Source organism: Falco cherrug, chromosome 19, assembly GCF_023634085.1.
Source record: "Falco cherrug isolate bFalChe1 chromosome 19, bFalChe1.pri, whole genome shotgun sequence".
Classification (NCBI taxonomy): Eukaryota; Metazoa; Chordata; class Aves; order Falconiformes; family Falconidae; genus Falco; species Falco cherrug.
This window is the reverse complement of record NC_073715.1, coordinates 5,303,545-5,321,090: the sequence shown is the minus strand read 5'-3', so window position 1 is coordinate 5,321,090 and position 17,546 is coordinate 5,303,545. Positions and strand designations below refer to the sequence as shown.

Below are 17,546 nucleotides of genomic sequence, written 5' to 3'. Positions count from 1 at the left end.
CAGAAGGCAGCAGCAACAGAAACAAACTATGAAAATGACTGTCTAAATTTAATCTCAGATTCAGGATCACCACGCTGCATAAATCACGAGTGGGGAAAAAGCAGCGCCTGCTTCTCACACACATCTTAGGAGAAACGTTTCACAGCTTAGCTCCGTGAATAGCTGAACACACGGAGTAAATGTCAGCGGAGCTTATTACACGCTTAAGTCAACTATGACCCACTGATGTGTGAACAAAGCTCGGCTTGGATCACTTCATTTAGCAAACGGACTGCAGCGCTGCACACCCGTTACCTCCGTATTGCGATCGTCATCGCTTCTGGAGATGTCGCGCATGGACAAATCGCCTCTGGTTTAAGCCCGTGGCTCTGAAACAAGCTCAGGAAGGCATCACACGAGGAAACGGACCCTGCAAAGAAAGAAAATAGGCCACTACGACTTTACGTAATTTGCTTTGATGCCTGTCTACAAGAAGGACCGAACAGAGGATCCAGGGAAGTGCAAACTTGTCGGCCTGACCTCGGTGCCGAGGAAGGTTATGGAGCAGATCATCCCTAGTGCCATCACGTGGCACGTACAGGACAACCAGGTGATCAGGACTAGTCAGCGTGGGTTTATGAAAGGTAGGTCCTGCTTGACTAATCCGATCTCCTATGACAAGGTGACCTGCTTAGTAGGTGAGGGCAAGGCTGTCGATGTCGTCTACTAGGACGCTACGGGCTCGGGGAGGAGCAGCTGGAAAGCTGCCCGGTAGAAAAGGACCCCGGGGTGCTGGCTGATGGCCAGCTGAACATGAGCCAGCAGCGTGCCCCGGTGGCCAAGGTGGCCAGTCGCACCCTGGCTTGTACGTGGTGTGCCAGCGGGGCTAGTGATTGTCCCCCTGTACTCGGCATCTCAAATACTGTGTTCAGTTTTGCACCCCAAGAAAGACACCGAGGTTCTGGAGCTGCTGAAGGGTTTAGAGAACAAGTCTTACGAGGAGCAGCTGAGGGAACTGGGAGGCAACGGCCTCAAGTTGTGCCAGGGGAGGTTTATGTGGGACAGGAGGAAAAGTTCTTCACCAAAAGGGTCATCAAGCATTGGAACAGGCTGCCCAGGGAAGCAGTGGAGCCACCATCCCTGGAGCTATTTAAAAGACACATAGACGTGACACTTGGGCACGTGGTTGAGTGGTGGCCTTGGCAGTGCCGGGTTAACGGTTGGACTTGATGATCTTTTCCAACATAAACGATTCTATCATTTTAAGAAAGTTGTCTGTAAAAGAACCTGAAAATGTATTTGCAGAGTATAGATACTATATCACTTCTAAAAACTCCAGGTAGCATCTCCTAAGATGCCAACCACAAAGGCGCTTCAGTGCCTGCTGAATGTGACTTGGGAACAGGCATATTCTCTTGGACAAGTCTGCCTTCCTCCCCTAATTTACTTCGGAGTTGCACAAGGTCATGGTACAACAACAGGCTTAAAATCCTTTCCAAAGCTCCAGCAAGCAGAGCACGTGTTGGCTCTGCTCCCACGCAGACAGGTCTGATGGTCTATCCGAGTATCCCTTCCCGCTGGCGTCACCCAGATAAACATTCTTTAAGTTTTTTCACTAACAGAATTCCTCGCGGATTTTTCTGGGGATTTTTTGCCCTTCAAAGTTCGTCTTAAAAGCCTTTCCCTTAACCCCTATGAGCAATTTAAAACCGATCTCACTGTGTCTACCAGCATTCTGTTTCACACACAAGAGCTCCCCATTCAGCTCTCCCGTTTCTCACTTTGCAGGACTGGTCACAGCTCACACAAAGGATGAAAGCACAGAGATCCCTCTGCCCGGCGCGCAAGTACCGTGAGCCACAGCTCCGTGTCACCAGACAGCTGCCCTAACTAAATCGTCTCGGAATGCTGTAGATACAAAAGGAGTTAGGTTTGAGCCTGCGAGACAACCAGGTGAGAAACCTCTCCTGAGAACAGCAGGATGCGCATACTCACAAGGATTTGCACCGTCGGTTACAATCAGCATGCGTAGAGAACTCAAACTGACGTCTCTTTGGTCTCGGTGGGCCATCATGGCCCAGTGCAAGTCTCGACACTTGACTAAAGCAACCTTTGCTGCAAACCAAGCGAAAAAAAAAACCCAAAAACCCATGTCAGGACAAATAAAAGCTTTCCACAAGCCACTTTCCTATGAATACACACTCCCAAATGGGAAAATCCTCGCTAAAGCAAGCTTTAATTAATCGAACCTGCAGTAACAGCAAACCCCAACACACAACAGCATCTGCTGTGGCATACAGGCCGTTTGCCCACCACCGGAGCCAAGGTCTGTCACGGTCTGTCCCTATCGCAGCCCGCCCCCTCCAAAGTACGTAAATCATTATCACCATCTGAACATCCTCGGTGAGGACCGGGGATATCAACAGATCTTGCTGTGCTTAACTCTTTTCTTGGCCTCATAAAAGGCATTGGCTTCAAAATCCACAGCTCACAGGGTCCCCATCAGGTTCACCGACATTCACGCGGCGTTAGGACTTTGTGCATATTTAGAAAGAAATTTAGAGTTTGAGCCCTTGAGATTTGTCATGGAAGAGCAAGACGACAGGCTCTAAATTATTTGAGATTTTAATGCCCCTCACTCGTTTATCCTGAGAACTTCAAGCTGAAGTTGTGGAACACACGGAGTTACCTTTGTGGGCATGAACCCTCTGCACCCATGAGAGCGGACAGGTTTTCATCACAGAGTAGGGCACGCTGATCGTGTGCAATTTGTTCATTACATTCTGAAAAGCAGAAACCAGATTTTTAGAAAAGGGCTCACAAAACGGGTGAGCAAGCAGAAACAGGAGTTACCCTCACTCCCCATCAACCCCTGCCCCCCCAGGAATTCACGTAAGTTTACTGAGGATGCTTCTACACTTCCTCCAGAGAGTTGCAGATCTAGCAGGGAGAAAAACGGGTGACTTAACAGGTAATGGTCCTCAACCACCTCCTCAAAGGTTGCCATTATAAAGAGTTATGCTTACAGGCTCAACTCACCGTTAGAATGCCGTGCCACAACCCTGCATCCTTCTTAAAATCCAACACATTCACTATCGTTTCACCTGGGAAAAGGAAGTTGTAGTTTTGAAGTGAAACATGCCAGGACAGCTGTGACCATTATTTACGCCGCAACACGTCTGAATCTGTCACCTGAACCTGTCAGATCTGCCGCGGGAGGCACACAGGTAGCAAGCAAGCGCACAGCCTTGTTTGTCTGATGATACGTTTTTACTACTCAGAACTCCTTGCGATGCAAAACAGCGCACCTGAACATCAATTTAAGGGAAGGAACACATCCCAGAGAGTTGCAAGAGAACTACATTCCAGGCTGTAACGCACCTCAGCAGAACAAAAAGGGCCTTAACCTCGTTACGCACGAGCAGTAAGAGAGTAGAGAACATCACTCATGCACAGACTCCCAGAAGCAATGGAAATGAAAGCGACGGCTTCCAAAAGACAAACTCTGCATTTTAAAGCACTATGACATACAGCTCTAAAAATAAAGTTTCGCTCATGGGTATATAAATTAGCTTGATTTACGAGGTAGGTCAGACTAAAACCGTATCACATAGCAGAACTCTTAGTCCCACCAGCAATTTCTGGGTTAGCCAAAACGCCTCGCGTGACTAGTACTGAACCAGCAAGAGGTGCTTTGGGATTTACACAATCAAGAACAAAAAAGTCTGGAAAGACATTTTAATGGGTGATCAGTACAGCAAGAGGGGGACCGCAGCCTGTTGGAAAACGCTCCATTTTTGACTCATTCGCTCCCCTTTTCGTTCATCAGAACAGACTCATTCCCTTTCTAGACAGGACACAAATCCCCATTTTTATTCCTCTTCACAACAGCAGTGAAAATGATGTAGTTTTGGAAGGAAAAAGATGACAGTCTTCAATTTTGGGGCAGAATTAATCTACGCTTTTTTCTTTTACACCAGCACACACCCCCTTTTTTCTTTTTTAAAGCAAATACTATCGTGTTTGGGTCACTAATAGACAGCTGTTAGACATGAGGGTCAACCACTTGAAAGGATGTCGCTGAATTTTCATTCCTTTCACGTTTCTGCGCCATCACCTACCTTCAGAATAGTTGCAGGCCTGAGACAAGGCTTGACAGTGAGACAGCATGGCAATCCGAGACACCGTAACACCCATAACGCTGCCCTCTTTGCTCGTCTTGTACTACAGAAGAAAAAAAAAAACCAGCCATGGTGTGACTCTGGATCCCACATATGAAGGAAATTAAACCACAGAACGCATATTAAATGAAGTTTTGTTTCTCCAAAGCTGCTGAAGACATACCCAAAAAAGCACCTGCTTGTAGAAAGGTATCAGCAAGTTTCACTACTGACAAGAGTGTTACTCAGGTAGTAAACGTGTTCAGGTAACTCCAGAGAGATAAAGATGGTAATTTAATTGTATTTGCATTTATTTCAGCATTATTCTTTCTCAGGCCATCTCTTCCTGCTCCCGTAAGTAAACTGAAAAGCTAGTTTGTAATTTTACAACAGCCAAATTACTGTTACTACTTAAACCGCCGCAATTCCTAGAAGCAGCCTGCTGTTACTACGTAAACCACTGCAATTCCTGAAAGTCGCCTTACTGAGGCATACAAACGAAAATAAGCTTTGCCAGGAAGAACAGAAAAATTCAAAATGCTGTTGGCATAAGTAGTTTCAGAAATCTGTGTTATCAAGTACGCTATCTCAGAGAGCTCAGTCGTCTCAATTACCAGCTTTCTGGAACGAGAACAGCGTTCTCCAGTTCATTTTGAGCAGTGCTCAAGGCCACAGAGGTATTCAAAACTAAAATAAGCTTCGCAGCAGGTTGCACACAGGGAAAGACTTGTTTCAGCAGCTAAAAACTGGGAAGTTTAAGGTAGCGTAGGTGAAAGAGTTCTCTCTCTGGTGATTAGAACATTAAATTCAGCCCACGGAAACGACTCTCTATTCCCCATTCACTACTTGCCTCAATATATGCTGGCTCAGTTCCTGCAGCTGAGATGTTGGGCTGCCAGTCCTTGGGAGATTTGGAGAGATATTTTGAATCTGTCACAACCCATTTGAGTCTGGGCCAACCTAGAGCCAAAATTAAGTGGTACATTAATATCAGTTTACTTATTAGGGGATTTATATTCTGTAAGAATACACGAAAACCCCGTCATTTGTCCAAGTTCAGTTACACGAGCAAAATACCAAGCGAAGCCACTAGCCAGAAGGTTCATTTCATTTCTCATCAGGGAGTTCAGTGGGCAACAAGGTACTTCCTCTACTCGGGGAAGCTGCCTGCAGGATTTCTAAATATAGCTTCTTGTATCATTAATAAAACTGCTCTGGGACCTGCCAAACGGCAGTGAAGCGATCCGAGGACAACCCTGGCTTGTAAGGTTCGCTCACCGCGACTTCCAGAACGACAGACGCACGGACCAATCTACCCCGTATGCATAAAACCTGCAAGCAAAGCGATGCTGACCGAGAAGCTGCCCCCCTTGCCCATCCCCAGATGCATTCAGACTTCTAACAGCCATTTTCAGACAGTTCAGCCATAGCAAAAGCGCGATCAAAAGCGAGTCTATAACCCTCGAACCTTTAAACTGCACAATTTCTCCGTTTTGGGTTTTTGGGAGCCCTTTCAGACAGACTTCAGTGGTGAGGGCCAACGCAATACCACAGCTTCCCAGCAGGAAACCAATCTGCTGACCACCAGCATCCTGAGGGAAGAGAGGAGATAAAAAAAAAAAAAAAAAAAAAAAAAAAAAAAGTCATTCCTGTTTAAAGATGACATAAATCAACTTTCCCCTTACCAAAATCCAAGGTTTGGTAATGCTCTGGTAACTGGATGGTAACGTTATGGATCACGGAGGGAGGAAAAAGAAAAAAACCTCCAGCCCACACAGACTTTTTCCTTTGGTTTGTCCTTCTCCACCTGCATCTGGTGTCTGGCAACGGTCTGAAACTCAAACGACAGCCACTGGCTGGCTGGGGCGAATGCAACTGCTTCTGAGTTTTATATAAACCATGTTTTGGAAGGTGGGATATATCCAGGACAAAAGCCTGCCAGGTGAAAATGGAGACATACCTACAAGCCAATCAAAGTCCGCAGGAAAATGAGAAGCCATCCCAAAAATGCAGAAGGGTTAACTTAAACCTTCTGCACACCAAGCCCGCTCATTTCAATTCGTTCCATTAAAAAATGAAACGATTGCGTAACCCGGGCCAGATTGCAGAGAAATTTGGTGATTCTCAAAGGGAACTCTTTAGGCATAAAACAAATATTCCACTGGCAAGACTAAAATGCATTGGATGCAAAAATCCGTGGAAAACAAGTGCTCGTGCCCAGCATCTAGGCACCGAGCATGTACCATTTGTTTTTATTAACGGCAGCCCAGATGCTTCAAAGAGGAATCATATAATTACACTGAAATAACAAGAGCTTTCTTTCCCCGGGAACTCATTTCTATTGCACAAGGATAAAACCGCTGAACTGAGGTAGCTTACTAAGAAACCTGATTGGGCAAATCCCAGAAGTTTTAATTTTGTATTTGGTTGCTAGAGCACTTGTCACGTTGCAGACAAACGAAAGCTGAGCTCCACGACTCCCATAGTATTACCAGACCAGCTAACCAGGTCATTACCACCCCTCTTGCCGTATGTTTGCCATTATCCTGTTTCTTTGGTCTCCTCTGACGAAATTCTATCGGTTTAGACATGGCAACGACATGGCAATCTTGCAAAAATTCTGGTAAGGGTAAAGATAACTCTTTGCTGAGCAAATAAAAGGTGCCTCAAGGTCTTCGGAGATGCTTAGCACCTTGGGTCCCCAGCAAAGGCAAAAGCCTGGCAGATGCTGTGCGTGGCTGGAAATGAGCTCCCCGTGACATCCGTCAGCGGGCAGATTCACAAGATTATCCGTACCATACAAATGATTCGCAGTAACAGAACGAAGACTACAGAATTTCGGCGAACCAACCATTTCCAGCTCCTCAGGACAGCTCTCCGGTTTAAAACCGTTTTTTCCCCTTTTTAACCAGCTGCTCCAGGTTGGCAAAGGTCTTGCGCATCGCAGTGCTACGGAGCAGCCAGATGCCGTGAAACACTTTCAGAGGTTGATGGTCTGACTCGGTTTTCATCCCACATCAGCCCATCACTCCTCCAAGTTCCATCAACGTTACCTTTCTGGTAAGAGGTACCTCTATAGGCACTGGGATGACTTCTGCTAGGAGACAGCCGTAAAACGCCACCATAAACATGACCGGGTCATTGTTGGGATAAACAAGGGCTACCTACAATTCACAAAACCGTGCTGTTAGTTGAAATACAAGGATCGATCGCAAATTTCAGCTCTAGAGCAGCTCAAAGTTCGAAGGCTTGGTGTTATTTCACGTTCGACCACAGCGTTTTTCACAGGGCACCTTCAAGTGCTCTTTCTCCCACGTGGGGGAACGCGTGGTGCGCGCGTGAGCTCCTCGCGCAGTACCGACGGCGTGCCCCGTGTGCCCACACAGCCAAAACCCAGAGATCTAGAACTTTCTCTTTTTCGCAGAGGTGCAACACTTCCTTCAAGAAGAGCCAGCAGGACTGAAAAAATCACAATTTTTTTTCCCCCAATAGCCTGTCCCTGGGGTAAGTCTCGCTATTAGAAGAACAAGCTCACAGTGCCTGTGGTACGCGAGAGCCCCCCCCCCCCCCTCCTCCTGCAGAACCAGCCAGCGCCGAGCTCCTTACCCTGTCGCCAGGTTTTAACACGGGTTCGTTTTTGGTCCCCAGCTTATTAAGCAGCGTGTAGGCCAGCTTGAGGCTTCTGCTCCACAGTTTGCCTGGAACACAAAGACGAGAGCCTTGCCCAGCCCCGAGGTTACCCGCTGTTACCCGCTACGGCCCCCTCCTCCTGGTCGGTTACGCTGTTTTGTCCCCAGAGCTCTCAAACCCCAGGGAGGTATCTGACACACCGCCCCCCCCCCCCATGCACATGCACACTCACACCATGTGCACCCTGCCACGCACACCCCCTGTGCAAACACACACACACCACGTGCACCCCCCCGCCACGGACACACACCCCCGATGCACACCCCTCCGTGCACACACACCACGTGCACCCTGCCATGCAACCACCCCCCACGCACATGCTGCCACGCACACCCCCTTGTGCACACCCACCCCACATGCACCCCCCACGCACACGCACACCACGCACAGCCCTCTGTACACACGCACCACGTGCACCCTGCCATGCACACACCCCACACGCATGCTGCCACACCCCCATGCACATACACCCCATGTGCAACCCCCGCTCGCACACACCCACCACGTGCACCCCTCCATGCACACACACCTGTGCACACGCACACCATGCGCACCCCCTCCATGCACACACCCCACACGCATGCTGCCATGTACACCCCCTTGTGCACACACACCATAGACACCCCCAACCCCATGTGCAACCCCCATGCACACCCAGCTGTGCACACGCACACCATGCACACCCCTCCTTGCACACGCACCACGTGCACCCTGCCATGCACACACCCCACACGCATGCTGCCATGCACACCCCCTTGTGCACACACACCATACACACCCCCAACCCCATGTGCATCCCCACGCACACCCACCCCATGTGCACCCTCCCACACACACACCCGCCCTCCACACACCCCTCTTTGCACATGCACACGCACCACGTGCGCCCTGCCATGCACACACACCCCACACGCATGCTGCCATGCACACCTCCTTGTGCACACACACCATACACACACCCCCCACGCACGCCCACCTGTGCACACCCACACCATGCACACCCCTCCTTGCACACGCACCACGTGCACCCTGCCATACACACACCCCACACGCATGCTGCCACACACACACCCTTGTGCACTCCACCCCACGTGCACCCCCCATGCACCCCATGCACACGCCCCCCATGCACATGCACCACGTGCACCCTGCCACGCACACACACCACATGCAGGCTGCCACGCACACCCCCTTGTGCACACACACCATGCACACCCCCAACCCCATGTGCACCCCCCCCCACACCCACCTGTGCACACACACATGCACCATGTGCACCCTGCCATGCACACTCACCACACACATGCTGCCACACACCCCCTTGTGCGCACACCCCTCTGTGCACACACCCCCCCGATGCACACCCCTCTGTGCACACCCCCCCAATGCACACCCCTCTGTGCACACCCCCCCCAATGCACACCCCTCTGTGCACACCCCCCCCCGACGCACACCCCTCTGTGCACACCCCCCCCCGACGCACACCCCTCTGTGCACACCCCCCCCCGACGCACACCCCTCTGTGCACACCCCCCCCCGACGCACACCCCCGATGCACACCCCTCTGTGCACATCCCCCCCGACGCACACCCCTCTGCGCACACACACCCCCGACGCACACCCCTCTGTGCACACCCCTCTGTGCACACCCCCCCCGATGCACACCCCTCTGTGCACACCCCCCCCCGATGCACACCCCTCTGTGCACACCCCCCCCGATGCACACCCCTCTGTGCACACCCCCCCCGATGCACACCCCTCTGTGCACACCCCCCCCCGATGCACACCCCTCTGTGCACACACCCCCGATGCACACCCCTCTGTGCACACACCCCCGATGCACACCCCTCTGTGCACACACCCCCCCGATGCACACCCCTCTGTGCACACACCCCCCGATGCACACCCCTCTGTGCACACCCCCCCCGATGCACACCCCTCTGTGCGCACACACACCACCTGCACCCTGCCATGCACACACCCCCTTTTGCAAACCCCCTCTGCGTGCACCCCCCCATCCCCACATATTTGCAATCACCCCAAGACTGACCACGTGGGGTTCTTTCGGAGCAGGTCAGCACTGGAGGCCAGGCTCCAACTCACCGTACGTGAGGGTATAAACTGGTTTTCCTGTAACATCCAGTGCGGTCAGACAGGGGCACTTTGCTTGTGTGGTGCCCCAGCGCTGCAGCGCCGCTTCTAAGGCAGGAGGCCAGTTACAAACAACTCCCAGGGGTTCTCCCTTCACGGGTGTCATCTGGCGTCCCTCTGGCTTGGGCTGGTTGGGGTCAGGCTGGGGGACTGAAGAATAATTCAATCATATTTCCAGTTCATCTTCGCCCGTTTGTTACCGCACAGTTAAGCTGGAAAGACGCGCTGAAAACGAATGTTTTTCCTCCTCACCCCCTTTTAGGTTTAACACCCCCTTATCACATTTTATTTCCTAGGAAGCCCCACATGAAACAAAGCATCGTGAACACAGTCTTCTCCTAAGGTACCATTAAAAGTTACCCAATAAAACATTGAGAACTGGAGGAAAGAAAAACAATCTTACAAAATAAGGTTGTAATGAAATTAAATCACTTCCCAACCAGGGATTGTAAAAGTAGCCGAAGCAAATGAAGGGTGGTTAGAAATCTATTTCAATATTTTCGTTACTAGATTTTAAATGTTGTATGAAGTTTAGCATCGAGGCCACCCAAAGCTCCACAGTACAGTAAATTACTTCAAACATTGGTTTTGTATCAGATTTTTCGCGAAAGCTAGCTGCAAACAGTGAACCGGTGAGAGTCAACTTTGAAAACTGCATAAATACATTTAGTGCTGTGCCTGTCTGTGTACTTAAACGATGAATAAACCCCATTCCCCGGTGCTATTACCTTCCACAATTTCTTCAAAATCATCCACAAAAAATTCTTTCAGAGGTGGTCTTTTAGGTCGTTTCAAGGTGTTAAGCAACTGCTGAATTTTCGTGGAGACTCTACTACTCACAGGAACACCTGGAGGGAAAGATTTTGTCTAATAAAAGCATTCAGCATGTCTATTAACATTTATATTCTACCTCCTTCCACCGGAGGAACACTTCTCCTGGTGCCCTCACTCATTCAGCTACTGGCTTCCATCATGAAAGGCTGCGCCAGCGCAGGATGACGTTAGTATCGTATCAGTTTGGTATTAACTCGGTGGTCAGAAAATGCCAGTAACAGAAATTCGGTTTTAAAGCATTTCTTCCCTGCCAAAGCCTGATTTCCATCTGCCCTGAAACACTGCGCCTGCCTGCAGTATCGATCAGCTGCAGGGCCAGGCTGCCAGCAGAGGGAGGACACAGCAAGACCAGATAAAAAATATTTTTAAAATATTTTCTTTAATATTTTAATATATAAAAACAATATTTTATTATTTATAATTTAGTGTGTTAATATAAATATAATTAAAATTTATTAAAAATTAATAATAACATTCATTAATGCTAATGCTGTAACCACTTCCTATTTGTGAAGTGCTGAAATGGGATAAACATAGGTGGGGAGAATCAATTGTGTGACTTAAGCGCTTCCTTTACACTGCTCTAATTTCTGAGTGCTCTGGAAGGTTCCATACCATCAGCAGTATCCATGAGACTCGACCGATTAGATCCCTTGTGCATGCCTTTCACGATCCCTGAAGGAGGAAGGTCAATCGCTGCTGGGCGTGCCGAGGAAGAGGAGGTAGTTGCTGTGACATCTGGGGGAACGGAGAAATTTTCTACAAAAAGGAAGAAAACGGAGATGGCCGTTAACATATACCTTTTATTATCAGACGGAACAAGCAGAGCGTTAGTTACCTGTTACCAACAACCTTAAGAATTTAATGGGTTGAATGTATAGGAGCTCTTATTAATGCTAAACACACCGCTTCCTAAATATTAAGTAGCTCTAGGAGGTGCACATTATCTGTTCTGGAAAACAGAAAACAAAGGCAGAAGATGAGTGGCTTTGTCCATGTCAGGGAAGTGGTTCGGCAAAACAGAATTCCTGCTCTTGGGTTCTAACCTTCAAATCAAGCTCAAGCTCTTGCCATTGATTGTACTGGGGGGGGTGGGGTGGGGGGTGCGGGGGAATAAAATTGAGATCCACATGAGCTCTGAAATATTCAAAGCCCCAGAACAAAAACCTGCATCACCTATGCAGCAATCTCTCTTGCTAGAATTATACTATTTAACTTTTTGGTCAGTAAGGGCTTTCTAAAACAAAACACGCAGCAGGCTATTGACTAGAGCAGATCAGCAAAAAATCAGGTTGGGTTGAAATTTCTTCCAGTTCAGTGGCTAAACAGTATGAGCCTGTCCAGCAGTTAAATAATAAAATCTAACGAACAGAGCGAGCTGGGTCTTATTTTTGCTTTAAGTTGTAAGAAACTGTTTTGCTTTTCAGGTGAGTTTTTAAGCTTCAAACTGCAAGTAAACCCGCATACTTCAGTAATTCTCTCACTTTCTCTTAAGCCATCTTTTGCTTACGTGGGATTGACTCTGTGCCCCTCTTTCCAAGGAAAGGGGGGAGGCAAAAATAATCTATTTCTGCATACCTTTGGCGATAAGGTGACAAGGAATATTTCCTACGTATTGCACTTCTCAGATCACTAGGAAGGGCCCAGGTTTTGTCCAGCTCCAAACGATTGCAGGGCTTTTTATTGCTCTCTCCAATGAGAGGTATAAAAATCGTCTAAGCGAGAGTTCTAATTCATTTAAATTAGGTGTTAACACAGGATGAATGTGGCATCTACGTGGCAAATACGATTCTAACAAAAATTTAAAACTTCTGTTTTGCATAAAATACTAATTAGATTAGACAATAGTTATTCTGTAGGTAAAAAGCTGTATTACCTTAATTCATTACAAAAGGTAACGCGGCTTTCTGTACGCTCCAATTAAGAACAGCCTCTCTGCTTCAAAGAGATGTTAATTATATTGGCTACATTTTATGGGCAATTTCCCCAGTTTTCCATTTCAGAAAACAACTTTTGTCCCAGCAAATAAACAAACAAACATAACAGCAGTAAAAAAAAAAAAAGTGAAACAGTTAAAACCACCAGCACTTCTACGCACTGCTTGCCCCAAACTAGTTAAGCAAAAGCAGAGAGCACACAAAATACAGACATGTCCTAAGATGCGGTAATATCCTTAAACAGCAGATAAAAAAAGACAAACATACACAGAGCAAAAACAAACTTTGCAGTTTCATACAGAAGCATCAGCAGCGAGGAGCACCTCAGAGCCTCAAAAAACTGAGTCTGGGGTATCCAGATCTGTAGATTTTGCTCCGTCTTCTCAATACCTGGATGCTTTGATTATTTCTCAGGCTAGTCGTGAAAGATCTCCGCTAAATCTTTACTCTGGCTAAAACCATTTTTTTGTGACGACACGCTCATTTGTTCACATATATGGCTAGTTTGGGGTTGGGTTTTTTGGTGGGTTTTTTTTTTTTTTTAATCTAACACAAACAATAAACCATTGGGGCTTATAGCAAAATGAGAATGTTCAAACACAGCATTTCCCCCACTCCGTAGGCAAAGACACACCCCTATGGTATTCATCAGGACACAGATGCCAAATGCTACTTGCATACGGTAGCTTTGTACACACAGGAGCTTCCAAATAGCTGTAGACGTAAGCAACACAGTATACAGAAAGAAAGTGGTGCCTCCTGATCCTGTCAATACTGTCACCAACACCCTGGAGTCTTTTCTACTCCAATAAGCTCCTGCTCCCCACTTCCCCTTCTTCAACCAACTCAGTATTCTGAATTTCTGAAGGAAAAAAAAACAAAACAACAAAAAACAAACAAACATCATGATGGTGCAACTCCAACAAATCCTAGCCAGTTCCATCAAAACTAACTAAGCTCTGGATCCGAATTTCCCTTTTGCAACGGGCAACTCCAGCTTTATGAACACAATCTGAACTCGCAACAATTTTTCTGTTCATACCCATCTCCTACCTATTCGAGTATTGGCAAATACATCAGCTAGTGACCCACTGGTCCCTTTGCCTTCTCCATGGGAAAGTGTAGAAGATGCTGATGAAGATGTGGATGACCCCTGAATAGATCGGTTGATCCAAGACTCAGCATTCTGTAAGCTCTGATGCAATGCAGCAGAAAGAGCAGCTTGGCGCCTTAGCGACCCCTCGTCCTCGGAGGCAGAAGACGTGTCTGTGTGGAAGCAGAAAAGAAAATCTAGCTGCTTAGGGAAAAGCACATTGCACTGAACATGCCCTCTTTCCGATTCACATACCGATGGCAGAGGCTCGTCCTCTGAAGGTCTTTTTTTTTTTTTTCCCCACAGGCTGTGTCAAACAAGGTTACAGTGGCCCAACCAGGAGTTAAAGCAGCAGCCGCCTCCGAGGCGAACACCCTTTTTTTTTTTTAATTATTTTTTTACCCCTGGTGTTTTGCCCCTGTTTAAAGCACACACAAGATTCACCTCCTCAGCCAAGTATCCTTCCCCTGGGCTCTCCGAGTTCATTAACTTATCTCTCGTTACTTCTCCATTCGCATTCTATAATATCAGATGGGGGATTGCCTAACTTTGGGCATTCTGAAATGGAAAGTGAGGGGTCAGTATCGTTGCCAACACTGGAAATTCCCAGGAACCAAGCAGAATGCAGGCACCGGGAAACAAATGTGCCAAGGCCACACGCAGAAAATGCTTTTGTCTGGTATTCTAAATGGGTCCCTTTCAACTGCAGAAAAAAACCAAACAATGAAACCCCAACCCCAAAACAAACCAAAAAAAAATAGAGAACACTACAACAAGGAACTGCATCCTGTGTTTCCAAGAGAACAAATACCTCGTCTATCCTAAAGCTGTGAACTAATTATTTATCGTGAAGAAAGCACTCATTACTTGATATCTCCAGTTGTACAGTGCTACGTATAAACATTCAATTAGACTTTGGCCTAAAATTTATGTGTTCTTCAAAGTGATTGCCTGCCTACGCTCTAGTTATAAATCCAAGTGTTAAGTGACGTTCTACGTACTTGCCAAAGCAGAACGCAGTTATGAGCTGAAGAAAAAAGATTCCAGACAGAGTGTAAGCGGTACCCTGATATTTGTGGAGCCCTCACAGCTCAGAATGCGTTGTAGTCCTGGGCAGGTTAGTACAAAGCTGAGACCCAAGCAGACACCAGGAACATGCATGAGCCCCCCGTAGAAAGGAAAAGAAACCCAGGAATACGAAGGAAAAAAAAAGGAGGTAAAAGGACAGGGGTGAGTGAGGTAGCCTAGCAGAGCAGTTCCAGGGAGATATGAATTCGCAGTGAGCTAGGAATTCATAGTATTCAGATGACTTTCTCAAGCCAAATGACTGTGATGCTTCTGCACGATGAGAGACAACACAAAAGTCGCTGCTGAACATCACACGTACTCATTGTTTAAGCCAGTGCGTACAGCTGCTTGAAAACAGAGAGCTTTATTAATATCTGAGCACATGCACCGTAACAGACGCCGCGTCCTCAGAGGTATTTTGCTGCAGCCACTATCACACGGGAGGGGTTAGTAAAGAAAAAGTCCTGCAAGTCACGGAATCCCGCAGGATCCCCTCCAAGGTTCTTGCCCAGAAATGTGTATCGCTGCGAATCTTTCCTGTGCGTTGAGTAGTAAACCTTAACCAAATCCAGACATGAATGAGGCAACCGAAATAGGTGCGAGGGGAGCAAAAAGGAGAAGCCTGGGTCCGAAAGCCTGCTCGGCTCTTGTCAATTGAGTCTTTCAAAGCTCTGGGAAAAAAAGGCATTTTCACAGCCCTAACAGCAGCTCCACCAAAACAAGCAGCTGCTCAAACCTAGCAAGAGCACTACAGGAGTAGCACGCTACCTCCAAATGTGTCAAAAAGCTTGAATATTTTGACAATTCCAGCCTCTTGATTTAGCAACTGTTACTAATGCGTACCTTAACATCCCCACAGAGACCGCACGCTGCAAGAACCTAACCTGGGGGAGTGCAGGCATCAGCTGGAGACTGAACAAACGTAGACCGTCTTTTCGTTGGCATGGGCAGGGCCATCTTCTGTTCTTTGTGTTTTGCCAGGGCTGCTTGAACGGCTTCTGTGTGGATGTCTGCAAAACGGGAAGCGCATACACCGAGTTTTGTAACAGCAAAGGAGGAAGAAAAACATGCAAGGCTTACGCACGTGCAGCTCTTGCTAGAGATCTGGATTTATGCAATCGTCCATTTTCCAGAACCTTCCCAAACAACTACATTTTTGCCACCAGCTTGTAAAGTACACATTTCCTTTTTTTAAAAAACAAAACAAAACAAAACAAAACCAACAACAAAACCCAACCCAACCCAGGGAAACGAACTGAGGTTTCTCAAGTTAGCAATAGCTAATAGCACAGCCAGGTTTTTTTAGCCTGGAATCTTCTGGATTAGCCATTATATACTTCTGTCTCCAGCAACTTTTATAGAAAGTTTCTATATAAAGTTATAGAAATCCCAACCCCACCAGACTGTTCCCCTCAAACAAAAATTATCCTAAAATATGCTTGTGCATAATTTAAAATACGCACCTAAGCTAACAGTGTATACAGCCCCAGGTGCAACTCTGGTCTATAAACCGACAAGCTCTCAGCCAGTTGTCTGATTTAGGAAAAAAACTTGTTCAAAAATCTGAATGGATGCAGATTTTATGTAAATCTTGGAAGTTACTAACTATGGCTGTAAATACATGCTGGTTAGTAACTGGAACAGGCTAGGACATGCAGCTTCCATCCCTCTGCAAACATCTAGAGCTCTTTAAAGGAAGACACATCACCGGTGATGGGAAGGCAACTTCTTAAAAAAAAAAAAAAAAAAAAGTCATCTACATTAATCTCTCAGATTAACATACTTTAATTACGCTTCTCCAAAACCCAGAAAACGAGGCTCTTTTAATGCTTTAAGAAATGGTGGTCTGTGATAGCAGTGTTCCTGGAGAAGGTATATTTGATATACTTTATTCGCCCCTGTTGAGAAGAAACCTTCGATCTTGTTAACGCAAAGGGAAAACCAAAACCAGGTGGGAACAAAAAATAGGTGCCACCACCTCCTCCTTTCCTGAAGTGGAGATGGAAACCAGCGAGGTGCCAATCCCAGGAACCAAGTGCTCCCTGTCACCTCACTGCATCTGGTTACTTACAGACACGGTTAAAACAAGCTTGATGTCATTCAATGCAAGTCATTGACAGAAGGGTGGCAATGCAAGCCAGAAAAATCAAAGTGGCAAAAATGGCAAAAAGTTATTTGCTTTCTTTTTTTTTTTTACTTGGCATTCTTTTTGATTCAGAATCACTGTCATACAAGTCTGATGTTTCTTTATACAGAACTACCAAGGTGGGATTTTCCATCAGCAGATAATACGCTCGATTCCTTGAGAGGACACAGAACTTTCTTCCTTACCAATAGGAATCCCAGGTGAGCCCTTGCCCCCCGCCTTACCGGATCGATAGCGTTCATCTCTGGCTCCCCCTGAGCGAGCTCGGTGAAATTTGGATGAGGATGATGACGATGATGATGCTGAGGCTGGAGTTGCAGATGGAACAGGCATCTGAGTTCTGGATTCCTTCTGTAACACTGGATCAACCCCTGGAAAACAGTCCACAGCTCTCCTGAGTGCAGGAAATAAAAGGAGCTTTTTTTGACCATGCTCTTCTCTTCTACCACATAATCACAGGATTTCCTTTCTTTTTTTTGTGTGTGGTG

General features: G+C 47.1%; 1 protein-coding gene across 4 annotated transcripts in view; it reads right to left on the bottom strand.

The window, feature by feature from the left end:
* Positions 1–17,546, bottom strand: part of DIP2B (disco interacting protein 2 homolog B) — a 125,010-nt gene that overhangs the window by 17,381 nt on the left and 90,083 nt on the right. The window contains exons 2-16 of one of the 4 annotated variants that reach the window (XM_055696420.1): positions 17,283–17,431; positions 15,797–15,922; positions 13,805–14,017; positions 11,430–11,573; positions 10,709–10,828; positions 9,933–10,130; positions 7,746–7,837; positions 7,193–7,303; positions 5,608–5,731; positions 4,990–5,099; positions 4,101–4,203; positions 3,019–3,083; positions 2,669–2,762; positions 1,975–2,094; positions 295–409 (exon numbers count right to left, since the gene is read on the bottom strand). In XM_055696420.1, the coding sequence (XP_055552395.1) occupies positions 295–409; positions 1,975–2,094; positions 2,669–2,762; positions 3,019–3,083; positions 4,101–4,203; positions 4,990–5,099; positions 5,608–5,731; positions 7,193–7,303; positions 7,746–7,837; positions 9,933–10,130; positions 10,709–10,828; positions 11,430–11,573; positions 13,805–14,017; positions 15,797–15,922; positions 17,283–17,391 (1,844 nt within the window). In that variant the 5' untranslated portion in view covers positions 17,392–17,431. The remainder of the gene's footprint in view (positions 1–294; positions 410–1,974; positions 2,095–2,668; positions 2,763–3,018; positions 3,084–4,100; positions 4,204–4,989; positions 5,100–5,607; positions 5,732–7,192; positions 7,304–7,745; positions 7,838–9,932; positions 10,131–10,708; positions 10,829–11,429; positions 11,574–13,804; positions 14,018–15,796; positions 15,923–17,282; positions 17,432–17,546) is intronic. The other 3 variants (XM_055696417.1, XM_055696419.1, XM_055696421.1) reach the window with 3 other exon arrangements.